The 19,733-nt window shown below is 42.1% G+C and overlaps 1 protein-coding gene across 2 annotated transcripts in view; it reads right to left on the bottom strand.

Moving 5' to 3' along the window:
• Positions 1-604: 604 nt before the first annotated feature.
• Positions 605-19,733, bottom strand: part of rgl2 (ral guanine nucleotide dissociation stimulator-like 2) — a 28,121-nt gene continuing 8,992 nt past the window's right edge. The window contains exons 3-20 of one of the 2 annotated variants that reach the window (XM_068570773.1): positions 16,102-16,149; positions 15,611-15,694; positions 15,342-15,508; positions 14,517-14,573; positions 12,990-13,186; positions 12,211-12,320; positions 11,236-11,451; positions 9,947-10,050; positions 8,156-8,240; positions 5,263-5,322; positions 4,205-4,291; positions 4,056-4,088; positions 3,518-3,639; positions 3,321-3,407; positions 2,541-2,634; positions 2,208-2,432; positions 1,878-1,992; positions 605-1,705 (exon numbers count right to left, since the gene is read on the bottom strand). In XM_068570773.1, coding sequence (XP_068426874.1) covers positions 1,530-1,705; positions 1,878-1,992; positions 2,208-2,432; positions 2,541-2,634; positions 3,321-3,407; positions 3,518-3,639; positions 4,056-4,088; positions 4,205-4,291; positions 5,263-5,322; positions 8,156-8,240; positions 9,947-10,050; positions 11,236-11,451; positions 12,211-12,320; positions 12,990-13,186; positions 14,517-14,573; positions 15,342-15,508; positions 15,611-15,694; positions 16,102-16,149 — 2,067 coding nt within the window. In that variant the 3' untranslated portion in view covers positions 605-1,529. The remainder of the gene's footprint in view (positions 1,706-1,877; positions 1,993-2,207; positions 2,433-2,540; positions 2,635-3,320; positions 3,408-3,517; positions 3,640-4,055; positions 4,089-4,204; positions 4,292-5,262; positions 5,323-8,155; positions 8,241-9,946; positions 10,051-11,235; positions 11,452-12,210; positions 12,321-12,989; positions 13,187-14,516; positions 14,574-15,341; positions 15,509-15,610; positions 15,695-16,101; positions 16,150-19,733) is intronic. The other variant, XM_068570774.1, reaches the window with a different exon arrangement.

Here is a 19,733-nt window from a genome sequence, read left to right as displayed (position 1 = left end):
GGTCACAAGACTTTTTATAAAGTCCAGATTTTTTTTTAAAAGAAAAGAGGTTGTGTGTTTCAAACCTACACTGAAGTTGACATGTCAATGCAAAACGTGAGATTGGAAGTATGTAAACAGCAAAGATGTGTCCTGCTGTTGACACGTTCAGACCTGGAAAACCTCAAACCTTCTAATGGAGGTGTATTGGTTAGATTTTCCGTTTTCTTTTCCTTTTCAGCTACTGTGGAAATAAACTGAAGCAAAGCAACAAGCTTTGAAAGTGCTGCAAGGGGTTTATTTTTGAAGCCGCAATAATCAACGTTTGACCACTAGGGGTCAGAAGAACTCCAAACGAGCTGAATGACAGCTTGTAAAGTTACTGGTTACTGTGTTAGTGAACAGTATTCATCTGGAGTTGTATTTCTGTTCACCGGATCAAATAAGTGCGTATCAGTATCCCTCTCTTTTTGGGCTGGTTTGGTCTTTTGCGACTTTTCAGCAAAACTTTTTGTAAATTGAGCAGATATATGTTTGACTTTTCTTCCGCACTAGCTAGATGCTAACTGTGTGTGTCTGCTGGTTGCTGTTAGTCAGCATACACATGAGCTTTATGAGCTAAAAAAAACTACTGCTACTGATAGCATCTCTTTTCACAATACAAATCATAATTTAATGAATTGGTATCAAACAAATATTGATCACTATGTCTATGAAATGAGTATCTGAACGAGTCAAAGCAGACATAACATGCTGGCCTCTTTAATGTGAAAATCTTGCAGGTATTTGATGCTTTTCCCCCCGTGTGAATGAGACAAGTCGGACACGTGGACCCAGAGCTCCTCGCCAGTGTAAACACAATGTTGACATCATACAGACGTACAAAATATATAAATATATACAAAACCATATATATATATATATGTCTCACAGGCTCCAGTGTTTCGCTACGATGATGCACTTGCACTGTCGTTGGGCTTTCCTCGTGTGTGCCGTTTATCAGAACCATTATGCATTTCCTCATAAAAACACACTTTCCTTCATCCTCCGACGGCATCTCAGGTGATCACAGAAGTTCTGAACAATTAAATGCATTTTTTTTAAAACATGTTTTAAATGTCACTAACATCTAAGGCACACAACAGCAGGGGATTTCCTGGTGGCTGTGAGCACTTAAAAAAGATCTTATTCATTGAGGAGCAATTAAAGAAAATAAATCAAGTGCTACCTGACTGAGACTCGAGAGACAGCACCAAAAGCACTCGGTTAAAGGTTTCCATCGCACTCCCTCTGGGTGTGAATGAGTAATGCCTACTGTTTGGAAAAGTGAAAAACTGACACTGTTCTTCAGCAGCAGAAGGCTCTGGTGAACGCAGCAGGACAGCTGGAGGTATGAAATGTCTGACAAAATGTCGGTTAAGACTTGGTCCTGGTATTGGTGTTTTGGTAGAACAAGCTTTGTAAGAAGCAACGAGGGAAAGGCATGTGTGGAAGGCCACGTTCACTGAGGAGAACTTTGTGGACAAAGTTGGGTTGAGGAAAATCGGACGTCAAAATAGTGTCCTGACCAGCCTCCTCCCTTTGGCCTTGATCCGAGGAAAAGTGGCGCTCGTCTCTATCGGCTGTGAGCCCAGAGGAGTGTTCCCGCCTTTCCTCCTCAACAGGAAGTCAACACTAGATGACGACATGGCGTAGAAGACGTTTCCTGTCGCTGGGATGACCAGTTCTGGGTGAAGAGAAGAAGAAGGACCCCCCCAAAAAACTGAAATTAACCACCACTAATTAATTATCTCAAGATGATAACAGTTTTGTGCCACCTAATGATGAAGCTGTGGCAGAAATACCACATACATATTCAATAGGTGTTGCATTTGTCTGTGCTGGAAACACATTTTTACCTTTTCCTTCAGGCAGAAGTTGGATGAGCTCATATCTGGACGTCTGTTTGGGGTCTTGATTGTGCTTTTCTAAGGCAGAGCTGATCACAGTGGGGGTCTTGTCATTGCTCGTAACCTGAGGGGAGAGAGGAGGATAAGGACAAGGGCACAGGGAGATTTGCGGTATTGATATCCTCGGCCCATTGTATCCAGAGGATCTGATTCAGATATCTATCATTACGGGATACAAGAGGTAAGTGCATCATCTTGTGGATAATTCGGGACACACGCATCTTTCTTCAATGCAAATGCTGCCGCTGTTAATCAGATTCAAACAGTTTGAGTGAGTACCAGTATGCTCCGGTACAGGTTCCCGTCCTGCAGGTCCATCAGTATCCTGATGATTCGCATGTCGGGCCCCGACCCTTTAATGTTATTGGGGGGGTTGTTGCCGCAGGAAATCGATCGGCGGTGTGATTTTGTGGGCGTGGATGGAGTCAGCAAGGCAGGGCTGGACTCGTTGGTTGAAGACGACGTGTCAACATCCAGACAGGACACGGACGGAGATTTCATGTGCTGCAACCGAAATGAAACGGTGCCGATGATAATCAGGGAAGGATTGCACACAATGTCTAAGTTAAATGAAAGTGTGACATTTGTCTAAAACACAGCATTATTTATTACCTTTGTGAGCTTTGAAAGCAGATTATTGACGGGGGAGGGGAAGTCAAAGAGGCTGTCACTGTCACCAGTCAGGCTGGTCCGAGAGGCACTCAGGCTGCGGACACAATAAACATGCATAAGCACATTCATAATAGGGTCCAAACTTATGATTGCATTTATTTTTACATGCTTTTATGCATTTCTTTGCGCTTATTTTATAATAATCATTTCGTTATTTTTGAAAATGGTCAAAAGAGCCGAGGTGAGGTTTACTTGTGCACAATTCTATTTCATTTTAAATCAATTTACAATGTTGTGAAAACACATGAACGCAGCAAAAACAGACATTTGAGAAGCTGAAGTTTTTTCTAAACTGATGAATATATCGCAATCATTTAAATGAATAATTACTATCCAAATCGATTCATTTCCTTTTTATTGAATAGTTGTGAATGGACTCAATGTTCCAACACTGATTCAATTATGTAACACTCCAGCAATTCAGCATTGCTTTTATAATCAGGGGACTTGTGAGAGCCATAGAATGGTGAAATTGAAAGCAAAAAGGGCCGAGATATGCCAGATTATTTCGTAGTACAGTCAAGAACCAACAAAACCCCCACAATTAAAGTCAAGTCAATAGAATTAATATGGAGAACTCTATAGCATCTTTCCTTTAGCCTGCATGTGTCCACGTCAACACCTTGTTCATTTCACTGTGTGCTGTGTGTGTGTGTGTGTGTGTGTGTGTGTGTGTGTGTGTGTGTGTGCGTGTGTGTAGGGGCGTGCCGTATAGCTTACTCTGAGCACTGTGTGATGATGACTGTTGGAGTAAGGCCACGGGGGCTCGGCTCACCAGGCGCTTCAATTTCATTGGACAGTCTGTAACTGAAACCGGCATCATTGAATATTTAAAAACAGTCAATCGTTGCACAAACACAAATGAATACATTCGGGACATTTGTTTATTAATCGGTGCCAAACGTATGGATGTTCACCTTTCCTCCTCCGTTAGCGTCGGCACGCTCTGATACCACTGTACGAAGGCCCCGTCGGCGGTGAAAACACAGTTTTTGCAAGAAGACTTCAGGAGCCGGATTTGAGCTAAAACCTCAAATTCCTGTTAACAAAGAGGCATATCACCACAACGTTTCATAATAACAAAAAAGATTAAGAAACAAAATGTTGGCTGATCTACTATGTTGTCTTCTCATCTTGCACCTCGCGGCGCCCTCCACTTAATCATTCACCTCCCTCCGGTGTAATGTTTCCTCTGCACGCTCTAATGCGCTCCTATCTCAAAAGTGATCCCACGTATCTCTCCTCTTTTTGTTGCTCGTCTTCCTCTGCTCTCTAACAGGATCTTCAGGATCTTTCACTGAATTGTTGCCAGGGCGCTACAACTCTTACTCATCAGGCACATCTCAGTAATACTTGCTTGTTGCAGAAACAGAAGCGTATTCCAGAGCTTCAGCGAAATGAAAATCTCTAAACTTTTTACCTTTTTTCATGTCACACACATGTTGCAACACTCACCCTTCTCCTTTTGTCAAAGTTGATGTAGCCGTTCTGCGAAGGGAGAGACAGGATGTGCTACTTCAGTTGGATAATTGTAAAATACTGAGCAATTTCCAGGGGGTTGTGACCAACTTTACCCCATTGAGAGAGACGAGGAGACGACTTACATCCAGCCGGTCTTTGACCGCCGTGTCCAGCATGGTGAGGTCTGTGAGGAAAATGCCCAGGTAGGGCACAGTGCCCTGCGCGTGGGACTGTGAAAGGGAAAAAAATAATAAAAGAAATACAAAATACAGAAAGTGTTTTAGCAGATCCCCCAGTGGTTCCTACTCACATTGTAAAGAGCCCACACAGAGGGATTGCAGAGCAGCCGCCTGCAGCTATTTTCAAACGATGGCTGAGGATTCAGCACATAACACACACACACACACACACACACACACACACAAGCACACAAACACACACGGCCGCCCTCTGTTCCGCTTCGCTGCTGCATGCCGGTCGATACCCCCTTACAACCCACCATCAAACCACTGAAACATCCCACCCCCTGCTTAGCGAAAGTGACATCAGTATCAAAGTCTGAATGTAGACGTTTTGTAGAAAAACTGTATTTTCTACTACTTTACTACTAAAATTATACCTGAATGCATTTTTTCATCACATGTTTCACAAGATGTTCCACAACGTTTTGTCCCCTAACTTGTACAATACCGCTATGCAGGTTCTTGCATCATTCCTAAATGTCCCGAGGTCTCCCATAAAGGCCTGTGGGTGTGCAACCCCTTCAGGCTAAAGCGATTGATATGCACACCAGACGTGGGCTGGAGAATTAGTGGAAACGGGTCTTTTTTATGCGCTTGAAGATCTGAGGTTTTGCCTCAGCAACAAATGTTGAGGTCATTATTAAGTTACTCCTCTGTGACTGGAACCATCTGAAAAGTGTTGGTGGGGATTTGAAGCTCCAGTGAGAATAATTTACAAATTTTTAACCATGCATGTGAACTCTTGAGTGTTCCAAGAGACGTATTCACACAATTTAAGATGTTGAGAGCCGAGTGCTGACCGGTGCAACGACAGTCTTTGGTTGTGGAGCATTTCCTCTCCCAGAGCTCAACCGTTCAACCCAGTGCTCTTCCACAGACAAGTCTGCCTCCCAAATAGCTCAAACTCCATGGCTCCTTCATTCCACATCTAATAAAGTCTTTCATTCCACTCTACTTACCCTGTTAAGAAGTTTGTTGTTGAGCCGGTTGTCGAAGTTGGCAAACTTTGATGTGCCCTCCTGCAACACAAAAGCAAGGATGTTGTGAGGTTTTGAAGGAGATTATATGCAGATTTTCAGGTACATACTTGGATTTAGGGATTCTACAAAAACATTTTTGAGATGCTAAAATACCCACAAAAAATGGGAAATGCTCCATTTTGACGTCGGTCTGTATGTTGTATGTATGTTGTCTGTATGTTGTTGGTTGCTTTGTTACCTACTATGGACGAAATACAGCTCAAGACAGTTAGGTTAGGGCCATATTCATATATTTCTATTCTTGTATTTATTTTGACCATGAACACATGACATATTTAACGCAGCATCTTTTTTTAATAAAACATAATTAACTAATGAATTCTGAAAAAATACAAATGATCATAAATGAACCATTAAACTTAATACAAACCTAAGCCTGCCATCACAACTCATTTTCATGACATTATTCTTGAATCATTCATCTTACACTCGGTCTGCCAGTCATAGTCATTTTTAGACTGCTTTTAGAATGCTGTGAGATGAGAAGCAAGTAACTGTGCTGAAAAGAAATATCAAAGGGCAACAGAAGGCGATGGTGTTTTTCTGTCATCAAAGCTCAGAGTGAAGCTTTCAAAAATGAAAGCAAATGTTTGATGGAATTCCTTTGAGGGTATCATGGGTAAAATTGCAGCTAATGCAAAAGATATTGATGCCTGCATTGCACCATAACAGCAAACCAAGACACAGCTAATCTTGTCAACTTCTCTAACTCTGTGACACAGTGAAAACCAAATATAATGTACGTCTTCAGATGGGCGTATCAAACTGAAGTGCAAGTGTTGACAGAATAAGGGCAGTTATACTCAACCAGATTAGACTGGTTTCTGGTCTTTTAAAGCAGCCATAAATCTCTACCACTCAGTGTTGTTTTCAGCTGCAAAGCCTCGACTTCAGTCTGTGCAGATAGGAATTTAATAAATGTGGTGCAGTAGTGGCTCCTGACAGACACATTAATAAATGTCTCATACTGCTGTTCAAATTATGGGACGCTCGTCAGCAGGATGTGAGATATAAGTGCTGAGGGGTCACATAGTTTTTCAGTGCTGCTGCTTGAGACGAGACAGACGCCTGCATGTGCTTGGACGTTGTTAGCCATGCTAGCTACGTTGCTCTAGCAGGATGGTGAAGGATTTTTGCCTTTCTACATCAGTTAGCGGATCAGTTACATCAAAAAAAAAGAAGAAAAGATCTTGACGAAAATTGAATTAATTCAAATTCAATTTTGAACTGAGAGTCATCGTTCCCAGAGAGTGGTTCTCATTGGTTTTGGTGATGTCTAGCATTGTCATCAGGTCACATGTCCAAATACCTGCCACAATAGGAAACATTACTTTACTTTTTTTTTCTTTATTTGATGTAGACAATGGCAGAGCTGCCAACTTTTAAAAAAAAACGTGAGATTTTGTCGACTGGACGGGACAGGACGGGACGGGACGGCTGTGTGTCGGGGTGGGCGTGACTTAAGACCATTGAGTGACAGTCACGTTCAATGCGTGAGACTTGAGAGCCCCGATACCTCCGTCTCTCTGCTCCTCTCTGCCGGCGGTCCCCCAGTTGCGGACACAGTCCGGGACTGTCTGTTTGGGGTAAACAGGATGTCTATGCGCTCCTCGGCGCCATCTATCGTCGGGGAGTTTGAAAAGGAACGAACGCGCCTCTGACTTTTTTTTTGGCGGGAGATCTCGGTTGTGTGGCGTGTGAGCATGTGAAAACATGAAAAAGCCTGTGTCACACGGCGAAAGCGTGAGAGTTGGTGGCTCTGCAATGGCATTAAAATTCCTTGCACATATCTCTGCACAAAAGAAAAGCAGATGCACTGTGTTCATTGTTTATAGCAAATGCTAATTTCCAACACCTGCCCACAGCAGGCTAAGCATGCTAACACAGGCAACCAAGATGGTGGTTAGCTCATCTAATGTCTTATTCTCCTTTTTATCCATATGGATTAGGTCATACAATAAAAAGATCAAGTCCCACACTGTGATGATGTTGAGTTTTAGACTGAAAGGAAAGTAATTAAAGCCTAAATCTGACCCCTGCATACAGTAAACAGTCAGTAAAAACAGTGTCTATCTTTCTGAATGTAACACTAATACTTCAGGAGTTTACATATTATACACACGGGTGTACACTCAAAGTGTTTGTTGTCATAGGGAGAAAGCATCTTTGAAAAATATTGTTAGCAAGGTGGTTAAAAAAAGAAAGAAAAGAGCAACACAGAGAATAATCCTCAAACAAGTCCAAGACATGAGAAAAGAGCTGTTGAAATCTGACTCCAGACCAAAATGTGACTCCAACAATTCAAAACTCTGTTCAAACTGGCAGCACATGAAACAACCTCTAGCCTCCATGTTAGTTTTTAATCCAATCAAATGACAAGAGGATGCTCAGGCTCATTCAAAATAACTGGTTTAAATGGATTCAAAAACTACAAGTGTAGCACTTTTTTAGTCTTCCGAACACTCAAAGCGCTTCAACGCTAATTCTCCACATATTCAGACCGATTCATTTTATACCCATTCGGGAGCAATTTGGGGTTAAGTGTCTTGCCAAAGGACACATCGGCATGTGCTACTGGAGCCAGGGATTGAACCGCCGACCCCCTGCTCTACCACTGAGTCACAGTCAGCGTTCAATGCTGCGTCATGTAGGAACCAGCCTCTGCGTGCCATAAATAAAGGATCACATTTCTCATTGGACCTACTCTATTCACACTGGATAATGTAGATTACGTCTTCTTGTTTTTTTCTTTTGAAAATGTTCAGTATGTTACATTTTCATTGCGGCTCCTATTGTGTCGTGACAGACTTACCTCCTTCAGGAGTTCTCTGCTTTGTGAGTAGTTGTCCTTGTCTGAGAATATTTCTGACAGCTCTTCGTATCTCCTCACCGCCTCCCTGTCAAGTGACCAAAGCAGTGCATTGAATTAAATTAGCATTCACGTTTCAATATTATTAAGATAATGAAATGCAGTGAAGGCATTTTGTACGAGCCGCAAAGTCAAAATCATGTACTGCAGGACCTGGATACTGAAGTTTGAGAGACAATGACTGATGGAAAAGTAGAAAAAGTAACATTAACAGAATGATGCTGATTCACAGACGATGCTGTGACTGATAACGCTTTGAGTTTATGTTGCGGGAACAACACTGCTGAAGTGGCATTTTTCTAGGTTTAGCTTATGGGATAGACTTTCACTTCTACTTCTACTATTTCCAAGGTTACCGGTGATTAACAGATGAAGGTAACAACGGTTTCCTGTCATGTTGTTTGAAGCTGTGGGGTCCTAACCACATGGCAAATCTAGGGTTGATGTTTTAAAATTACATTTTTGAACATAACATATAAATATTGAAGTAGTTCTAAGCGTCTGAAAATCACTGTACATATTACTTCCTTAGAAGAGCAGAGGTCAGCTTTAAGTATTTTCTTGAAGTTACTCTTTTGAATCTTTACTAAATTCACGGATTTTGAAAATCTTCATTATCAATTCATCTGCTTTATATTATCTTGATATTTTAATTGTTCAGTCGATAAAATATCAAATCAAATATCAGTGTTTGGAATAGCTTTTTAAAAAAAAAGCCAATTTCCACCTGCATGTTCTACTAATGCCAACTCTGTTCCTTTCACCCAGTTTCCTGTGTACACACTGTGACTTGTTAAAACAGGAAAAGCACAAGTGAGACTATAACAGGTGCACTCAGTAGACTTCAGTCTGCTGTAACGTTCAATTGAATAGATTTTAGACCGCAAGTGCATTGAAATCCCCCCCCCCACCCCTCGTCCCACACAACAGATACTTCATTGTGCAGATTTCTGCTCTGGACTCTGTGCAGGTGTGAGTTTCAGTCCCGTCTCACAGGCGTAACCTGAAGCTTTTATTTAGGCTTAAAGTCTACTGAGCACACTGCCCTCCCCGCAGAGAAGCACTTAGGTGTGTTATCGCTAGCGGCCCCTATCGTGCGAGGAGCGGTTAAGAGGAGTTAGTGAGGAGTCAGCAAGCAGTCAACGGACAGACAATAAAAAGGTGTTTTGAGAAAGTGTGAGTCACTGCAATAGCATGAGGTCCTTGAGCATGCCGCCATAACGGAGCACCTAAAAATCATTATGCAGTTTGCTGCAGCAGAATTTGAGATTAGTCGTGGACAAACAAGAGATGCTCCCCCACTTCTGGATCATAATATGATAATTATGTGGGGGGTGACACTTAGCCGACAAGCACAAGAACATCTCATTATTCAAGAGTAAAATGTTGTATTTTGAGAATGACGAGTCATTGTGTCTTTCAATTTCAAGCCACTATAATGATGTGAGCTGCCGAAGGGAGGGGCCACTGCTGCAATTCCAGCACAAGTCAATTAAATTAACACTACTACAATGCCTTGTGTGTTGCACAACCCACTGTGTTTAAGACAAACAGCAATTTTAAACCTGAATTATTCGACTGATGTGCACAACGTTTGTTTGCATAGTTGTTTATTACCATGTTGTCCTGACTTCTTTTTTATGGAGGGCAATCTGACCGTATGAATTCCATTGACCAGTAAAAAACACTCTCTGTGTATCTCCTTTAAAACTGCAAGTTGTTCTTTTTGCCAACCTGTCAGTGTCCTGCCACGTCTTCCTCAGCCGGTGGATGGGATTACTCTGCAGGGCGGACACGATGGCATAGAGTGAGGAGAAGTTCTTCCTGGCACGGCACTCCTGTTGAAAGCACACACGGATGACTACACTCATTTGCATGCATCGACGTACACACACACACACACACACGCACACACACACACATGCACACGGTAACTGAGAACACCTGTGGGTGTGGGTCTGGCTGGTATTGAGTTACAGAGTCGGCCTGAGGTTGCTGAATAATGCATGCTGCTAAAGAGGCTTGTCCCAAAAGATACCTGGGGTGGGTTTAGGACGGCACTTTGGCAGCAAACCAGTGATACCTTGCTTTGCCAAAGAGGATGTTAGAGTGTGTGTATGTGTGAGTGTGTGTTTGCTGGTGTGTATGTTACAACAAATGCAGTTTCAGGAATGGTGGTGAGAAGCTGTGTTTTATTCATGGGTAAAGAGGCTCTGAAAGGAATAAAACCGCTCATATGACCATAACAACCAAGGACAGGATATGCCTGTGTGTGTGTGTGTGTGTGTGTGTGTGTGTGTGTGTGTGTGTGTGTGTGTGTGTGTGTGTGAGCTGGTGCTGTGAGCTCTTCAATATTTCAAAGGTGACAGATTGTTGTGCACAATAACCGTAACGCTGTTACAGTTAATCCACATTTCTCTTGTATAAGACCGACACTTTTAAGCAGTTTAAAAGCTTTACTGTTTGCCTTGAGGTCGTACATCACATTTCTCGACTCAGCACATTTTCAAACTGTTATTCCAGAGGACATTTCCTCTTCCATTTCCTAAAGGTGTACAGGAACTGTGAGTCTACTTTGAGTATAAAATATGCAGATTTCTAATAATCTCGCTTCTTATTTACTGCCAGAAGTGATCGACCACCAATTGCATTACTTAAAAATTTGCTGCTGCTGTCCAGAAATAAACCATAGTTCTAGACTTCATTCCTGTGTTTTGCTCTCAGCTATTGATGAAAGTGAAATTACCAGAACATTCACAGCAAAACGCAAACTGACTGTGAATTTGTGATGGTATGTGCAAAGTCAGATCTGAGAATAAGATTATGTTTTAGGGATTAACAGGGGTTTAGTGTAAGAAAATGCACAGTTGAGCATTTTTAAAGACTTGAAAACCCCAACTGACATACTGTTAACTTTTTCCTTTAATGATGAGCAACATTTCATTCTAATTCTAGCTTGTAAAAATGGCATCAAATCCTGCATCTTCTTTTAGAGATGCGTCCTTTGATTTATGCATACTGACCTCTGCCACGCTGATCCATTTCTCCAGCAGCCGGGCTCTCTGCTGGCTGCGCAGATTGGTGGGACAAAGGCAGGATGCTGAAACTGCATTGGCCAACTTGTTGAACTGACGTATGGTGGCCCGGACGGACCAACAAACTCCCTCCCTCCCTTTCTTGTCCCTCTGAGACCACAGTGAGCCGAGGCAGTGGTACGGGACCAGACGGACAAACAGCTCCTGACAAGTGGCAGCACACAGATTTCATAAATAACAGCCTGTTTCAAAAACAAGTAACTATTCAAATCATGTGACCTGCACTGAAATGTCTTCTTGCTGATATAATTCAAGTTTCTGAGGGTGACAAAGCGTCAAAGCCTCTGACTGTCTGCTGGGTGTCACCTTGGCTAATGTGAGACACTGAACTTGACAACTGAGCCTTGTTTGTTTGGGTGTTGGTGTCTTTTGGAAAATGCATCACACAATACGGCCAACGTGCGAGCATTAGACGATGTTCTGCATTTAATTTAAGTTGTACCATGTGTGAATTCAACTATTATTCTATTTTTATAATGTAACAGCCACAATTAGCAGGTATTGGTGTCTCACGATAACTGGATTGTTAGCTTAGCTTGTCAGGCTAAGAGACATTTTTCCCCAGTAGGTAAATTACAAATAGGTGTATTTTTCGCAAGCCAAAATTAGCTTTGTAATTAATATCACAGCTGTGGTGGCTGTTGTGTTTTATCAGTGAGTGAAATATAGTAGTAAAATACAGATGGAACCATGTGAGGCAAAGTTCATCATGACAAAGGTTAAAATGACAGAAAGCAGACTGTCCCTGAACTAATCTTCAACACTGTCGTCAAAGCTGAGATACAGCTGACAATCGCATCCAAACACACTCCAAATAGTTTCCACTGCATCATAATTAAATTTCAGCATCATTAGTCAATATTTTTGCCTCATGCCAACCATCACAAACCAGCGAGGACTCACAGTCTCTATTCTGGTGAGCTGCTCAGCGATGATCGCTGCAGGGAATCCAAGGATGTTGGTGGGTTCAAACTTGGAGGCGTCTGGAGAAGGGCTGGTGAAACTGGTCCGGTCTGCAAAGGGCGAACATTTACTAAAACTGGGAATGCAGAACAGAAGAAACACCTGTACATGTTTTTTTAATCCGCCTGTTGCGGGAATCTGTGTCTCTCAGAGTTGGTGCTGCTCTGATCCTTCACCGTGTCCAGTGTGGTAATGAAGTTGCTTTGTTCCAGAGAATTGTGGGTTTTCTCAAGATAACAGCTTAGTTATCTCAGGAAAACCCAAGGCAACTGGATAAATATCTAATTTTAATGAGAAAAAAACTTTGTTATGTTGAGATATGGAGATATTTCACTCATGACCTCGAGATTACAGGATGAGAGAAAACAAGATAAAGAGTTGATGTAGACCTGCAGCAGTACTTTGAGATAAATGCCAATGCGAGTATGGCAACAAGCTAACAGCGTAGCATAGTAGCTGTAGCGTCCAGAGTATTTGATTAAAACGTTATTTCAATGATTTTTTAACAATGTTCAATAATATATAATTTAATATATAATAAAATAACAGTTTGATTACATTTCTCTAACCAAGGCAGCCACAACCCGCCCATCTTATATTGTCTTTGTCTTTCACAGCCCCAGTTGGGTTTTCTACAGATAACGAGTGTATTTCAACATTAAAACCTCCTCTAGCGAGGCCTCAACTGGTGTCATTTAAATCCCAGTGAATTTACAGACCTTTATGGGCGCCAGGGAGCAGGGCTTTCTCGCTGAGCTCCTCAGCTATCTGGAGGAGGCGAGCACGGAGGTCGACCGCGGACAAGGAGTCCTGGGGGAGCAGAGGAACCAGGCGCAGCAAGTGTGAGGGCTCCTCCAAACACTTAAAGTCTTCGGGATACTCAGAGAGCCAAGTGCTGAACACCGTACACACCGCTCTGCGGGAATGAGGGGAAAGATGTTGAGGGGAGAAATTATTCATTATTTTCAGGGCTTTAGGGGAATGAGACTCTGACCTTTATGGGTCACATCATAATCTTTTTGTTTTGTCTTTAACCCCGACCTCCAAAGTGTACAAAGACAACAAAAAGGTTCCCCGTGTCGGTAAATCCTGGCATCAGGAAAGGAAAGAAACACTCTCAAAATCAATCCCAAAGTTTTCTGGGAGCTAAAGAGGGGAGGAGGTCGGTTTCTGGTTTAAACCCTCGGGGCGGTGCAGGTTGCCAGAAGCAGTCGAACAAGCTGCTGCAGATTGTAATTGATTGAATATATTGATATTTTCCAACACATCTAAAAATTGGCCAGAAAATCTTGTTCTCACAGGGTTTAGACAAGAACAGCAGGTTAGAGATGAGTCGATAAGTTAGGTGAGGTGTAGGATCAACGAGTTGCCCTCTTCTAAGTTCGGTTTACATTTTGTACAACCTTGTTATTTGCAAGTGGTGTGACCATTTCAAGTGTTGATTGTAAAAATACATGTTATTTGCCACTGTAGTAAATGGAGCAGAAGCTTGTCAAGGCCACGTCTGTCTATCCTCAACTTGTCAGACTCACACGATCATAACAAAATGCCAAAAGCCTGTTTGTTCTGCTGTCTTCTGCTGGTGTTCGCTTGTTTTATGTCAAAGTGGAGTGGTGTTATTGTTGGAGCCGCTGTTCCAATGGAAAATGGATTACTTTTCGGTTGTCGTCAGAGCCTCGCGAGCTACCAACAACACAGAACACACTTTTGTTTTCCACAGTTAGTTCAGTTTTCCACAATTTTCCACTTTTGGGGATAGCAACTGCAATAACTTCCATTGATAGTCTGGTAGCTGGGGATGGCAACCGATAGCTGCCATGAACGAGCCTCTGTATTGCAGAGAGATCGGTCCCAGTGGAACAGAATGGCATCGTTAAAGCGAGGCTCATAGGGAAACAATGTAAACAGCAATAGTGGCATTATACTGCAGCCATTACATTATTCAATCAACGTATACTTCATAAAGATATGTTAAAGCTGAAAACGTGTCTATTGCCACTTTAATGTGACATTAAGAAAAAAAACACTGAAACATTTTCATCATAGCCAGAAACGAAAAAAAAGAAGCAAAAAGCACAACTTTCTTTAGAAGATGTATTTATGGCACCCACAGCTTTACACACACACACACACACACACACACACACACACACACACACACACACACACACACACACACACACACACACACACGACCACACAGAATTTCAGAGTTCGAGTTGCACAAAGATTTTTCAAAAACTCACTTGTTGAAAGATTGTCTCATATGGCTCTTCTCGCTGTCCCCAGGCGGATTCTCCAATCTGTTAACAACAGAGAAAGTTAGTGGAGCAGAGCAAAACATAAACATAAATATCATTCGGCTTCAAATATGTGCATCCGCTGTGTCATAAATAATGCTCTTTGTGATTAATGTATTTGTGGCTTGTTTTTCCGCCCTGCTGTTTACAGGTAAACTGAGTCGAAGCTCTCCTTTGTGTTGCTTCTTTGGAGAAACTTTCCAAACAGCTGTTTCCATACAAATGCCTCCATTAGTAACAACGTTAAGTAGAAAAAGAAAAAGCCTTCGTGAGCTTTTTTTTTTGTTGTTGAATTATGTTGCTGTTATTTTAAATCGGTACCCAGCTGCCTCCTCCATTGGGGAAGTGTCTCTAAATGAAGTTACATAATTAATCTACAGACTGCTGTTTAAATTAGACTCAGCTTGAAGACACATTGCAAAGCTGGACTAAAATCAGTTCATCTTGTAAAAAGGTAAAGTGTGTGTTCCATAAATTGATCAACCAGTTTTGCCGACTCTTTTGTAAACCATTTATCTGCACTTTAGTGTTTAGTATGAAGCAGTGAGGTCCACCAAACTGAAATATCTCAACAGCTATTGGGTGGATTGCCTTGACATGTTGTGCAGACATGCACAGAACACACAGCAGCAATCAAATGGACTTTATCTCCACATCTACTGAATGGATTAGTCTCCAGGACGAGGAATCGTACACGAGCCCCGCTGTCTTTTTAGAAAACAAAAACAACACATTTCTTCGTCCTGGATCAGAGCTAGAATCTCCCCTCACCTGTCAGTGAGGATGTCCAGCACTCTGCTCGTGGAGGTGAAAGATCGATAGGTGGAGAGGAAGATGGTGATGAAGGAGGAGTCGCCCATAGCAAAGGAGTGGAGGAGGTGGAGCACCAGCTTCTCTTCCGTCCCCGCTTTCAAGCACTGGGAGCGAGAAACCACCGACTGGAGCGAGACAGGAAGGAAAGGAAAGGAAGCTCATGTTACCACAAATAGGCAACTGCTTGCCTCCAATTCTGCGTGTCCAGTCAGACCCACATGACTCACCGTCAGACTGCCGGGGGCTCCATGCTGCTGTTTGACCACCACTGTGTAGATCACTCCATCGTCCTGCTCCTCCACCACAGTGGACTGAGTGAGGCAGAGAAACAAAGATTAACGACCTTCAAGTGATGCCGAGAATGCATGAAAATCCAAATTCTTTAGAAGGCTTTCAACATCGGGAGGAATAAACAGTTTTGTTCAAAATAACCAAGAAGGTGCCTTTTACTGAATGAAACAGACTCACACACAATAGACCGTCTCATTAAAACGATAGAGATAGTATGTGTTCTACGAGAGATCCAATATCCAAGTAAAACACACAAAAAAGACATCAAATCAAGCTGCTCGTTTCTCTCACACTACATGGAGCTCTAGCGATCCCGTTTTAGCCTCGGGGGAAAGTCCCTGACACAGTTACCCTATTCTATACTTGTACACGCCCACAGGCACGTTCTCCCATTCATGTTACAATGTGCAGCGCGCTCTGGCCTTACCAGCTCAAGAGGACAGTACCAGGTGGTCTTCATCGGTGAGGGCTCAGCCTGAAGAGGAGAACCGAACAAAACAGGCGCTTAACCCATTTGTCTTAATAAAAAAAGTGGTCGCTGCACCAAACGAGGGAATCAACAGTCAAGGAACACATCGTGTAATCATTACGTGTCTGAAGCAGTGCTTTGTGAGTATTTGTAGGCCTGTGACCCAACCTTTGACCCAACCTCACAGACTGCATGTGCACTTGAACCAGACAATGATTATTTTCTCTCTCAGGCTCATTTCATTTGCTGCACCACAAAGATCGGTGACGCGGAAACAACAGGAATACGTTATTTCACAAGACAAAGTGAAAATTAGAGAACACTTTTAAACAGACATCGACAAATGTGTGTAGTGGAGCTCATTTGGTGTTTCAAACAATCAATCAGACTCTATTTGTATCACACTTATCCACATCTACAAGGACAAATGACTTTGTAATTCATAAAACATGAAATAATAACAGCTACACTACCACTGTAACACTACACACTAAAAGCTAGCATGAATAACACATCACGGTGATGAAATACGAGAGGTGGGATTTGAAAAAAATGAGTTAGATTAGAAGCCAGCCAAAAAGGTTTACCTCTATTTAAATATTTAGAAAGATAAATAAACAGCTTAAATAAAAGGCAATCTTGTAACTCCCCTGAAAACACCTGCAGCTGTTTCTGCACATCTTTGCTTTCATCTGGCAGATGCACACATGTGAATCGCTTCTGTTATTAATGATGAAGAATAATCTCTTGAGACTTTTAGGGCTCTGAATGCACAAGATGCAACAAATATATTTAGAATTTTAATGAAATAGTGTAATAAATATTATGCTTAACATTCATAACCCATTAAACAAATAAAACAGAATTGTCAAGCTTCCTCCTATTTGAAATTATAACTAACATCAATATTTAGCGTCAATTAAATAAATAATCTTACAATAGGTTTAGTGAATCAGAATTTAAATGCTACAATGCAATACAAGTTATATTCAAGAGGATCTCTTAATGGTTTCGTTCTTGGTTGTTGCACTCCAGCATCTTGTCTCCCAATCACACCCACAGAAACCCCAGAAAACAGATGACACAAACTGGAGGATCAAATGGCGGCTCATTAATACAGAGTGTTGTTTAAAATCAGACCTTTCTCGCAGCGTTGAAAACGCATGAACTGTGTGAACCGTGTGAACCGCCTGCGGACAAGTGCAATCACCGAATAAGAGTTTGTCTCGGCAGCTTTAGTTGCGCTTGGTCTTATCAACAACTCCATATTGCCACACGCGGTGGCTGGACAGCAGGATCACGCAACCCAAGTCATATCGCAGACAGCAGATGACTCACGGCTCTTTAATAGTAAGAAGAAGAAGAAGTGTGAGACGTGCAGCAGCACCTCAGAGACATTTCAGTAACGTCAAAGCAGCCACGAGATATGAGCTATGATACTGCTTCAGGCACACATTGTTAAGGTGCCCGGTGTTCGTAAATATATTTACTTAAGTGATGGAGTTAAGTACAGTTTTTAAGTACTTTCCAACTTTATATTTCTACTTCACTAAACTTCAGAGGCAAATGTTGTACTCTTTACTAATTATATTTTACAGACGGGGGGTTCTTTAACATAAGCACATAATAGGCTTACACTACTTTAGATAAAGTAGTTTAAGGTTCCTTCACCTTTATGGTGAGTCACCTCATACAAAGAAACAGTGTGAGGCCATGTTTCAGAAGCGTATGAGTTGTTAGTAGTATTTTACCTCTAAACTTCTAAGATGTTTTTATTTACACACCCGTTTAAGAGCCCGAGAGGTAAAATTATGCAAAATCTTTGATGAAAAAATTTAAATTAGTGGAGCAGAATTGTGTTTTTACTTATTTCCTCTCCAGTAATCCCCTCATGACCCCTCAGATGTATCTTGTGACCCTTTATGAACCACTGAAATAAGCTACTTAACTGTATATTACTACAAGAGTAGAAGTTGTTTTTACAGCAACAGAGCCGTCAGCCAATTTCAGTGTGAGAGCCTTGTGCTTAGCCCTTTGTTTACATGAAAATCACAATGGCACAAGTTTGTAATACATCGAACACAATATCCCTTCACACTAGTCATGACACCATGACACGCTGCTTTCGCAACTGTGACTTTTTCCATCATAAAAGATGCATGAGCAACACACCGTGTGAACTCACCCTAGTTGGCAAAATGTCCCGAAAATTTGGGACGTTTTGTACGCCGTCGTGAGTAAGTTTGTAGTGATCTTCAAAAGACATGAGCAACACCTTGGAAACTAGGCAAATACACCGAAAACACAACATGTTGCATACTTATTTTAACAAGTAAAAATGATAACCTGCCTTGTATTTACCTTGATTTTGCATGTGCTGACTTGTGAGCTTTTTCATATGCAAATTCAAAGCCACATAAGAACCCAGAAACATATTCATACAGACAGGAAAAGGACCTGAAGCTTCTCCTTTCCCCTATGATTGAACCACAGTGTAATTAGCTGCAATAAGCGTGTTAGCCTCTATTAGCCTCTTTTCAAATTGACTTGATCCAAGGTCAACGCTCAAAGCGGCGCTTCTTGCATTCAAAAAGGATCCTATGGACCCGAACTGTCTGTGTATCAAACCTGTTATTCTAGCTGCCTTCTCAGCTTGCGTCTACGCAAATCTGCATGCCATTCTATCATTCCCATGAAATCCCCCAAAGCACACAAATACACAAAAAGAAGAAGAGGACAAAACAATGGTCCCGCAAGTTACCTTTCTCACTGCAAGTTCAGACAGGTAGCAATCCTTAAGCTTCCTGGAAATCTTTAGCATAAAGGGACCAATGGTGTTTTCATTTCCTCCATTTTCTCTCATCTGTTGCTCCCTCTTTTCTCTCTCTTGCTCTTTTTGTCCTCGACCGACTGTTGTTTCCTTCTGTTGACTAAGATCTGTGTGTTTACCTCTTTACCGTTTGCCCCGCAACGTTCTGTGGCTCTGTATCACAAAGACACACCTGAAGCAGGAGCTAAGTCCGGCCCCCGAGAGCATGCATCACCTGGGCACACCCATTACACACACACACAACCACACACACACACACACACACACACACACACACACACACACACACACACACACACACACACACACACACACACACACACATGTATGTTGGTGTTGATGGCAAAACAGACATTTTCAATAAGTTGCTGTTTACTGAGTCACCCATAGACACACATGCAGCTGACACAAATGCAGATCCTCATCAATAGACACATGCATGAGCACATGCCTACACACACACACACACACGCACACAAACACACACACACACACACACACACACGCGCACACACATTGAGACAAAGCCCTAAAGCTATTTCCAGAACAATACCCCCCTCTCTTTCAATCGCTCCCCGACTCGCCCCTGTCTCTCTCTCTCTCTCTCTCTCTCTCTCTCTCTGTCTTTGTCGTTAGATGACCTTCCCCTACAGATATACCAGCATGACTGAATGTCCCTGTTTTGTAAAACATTACAGTAAATAATAACTGACCGACTCAAAAGCCTGACATGCTGTTTGAGCAGTCAAAGGCTGTATTC

The sequence above is a fragment of the Clinocottus analis genome, unplaced genomic scaffold, assembly GCF_023055335.1.
Source record: "Clinocottus analis isolate CAN_PGR_092001 unplaced genomic scaffold, fCliAna1.0.p SCAF_9, whole genome shotgun sequence".
Lineage (NCBI taxonomy): Eukaryota > Metazoa > Chordata > Actinopteri > Perciformes > Cottidae > Clinocottus > Clinocottus analis.
The sequence above is the reverse complement of the archived record's forward strand: the minus strand, read 5'-3'. Positions and strand labels throughout refer to the sequence as shown.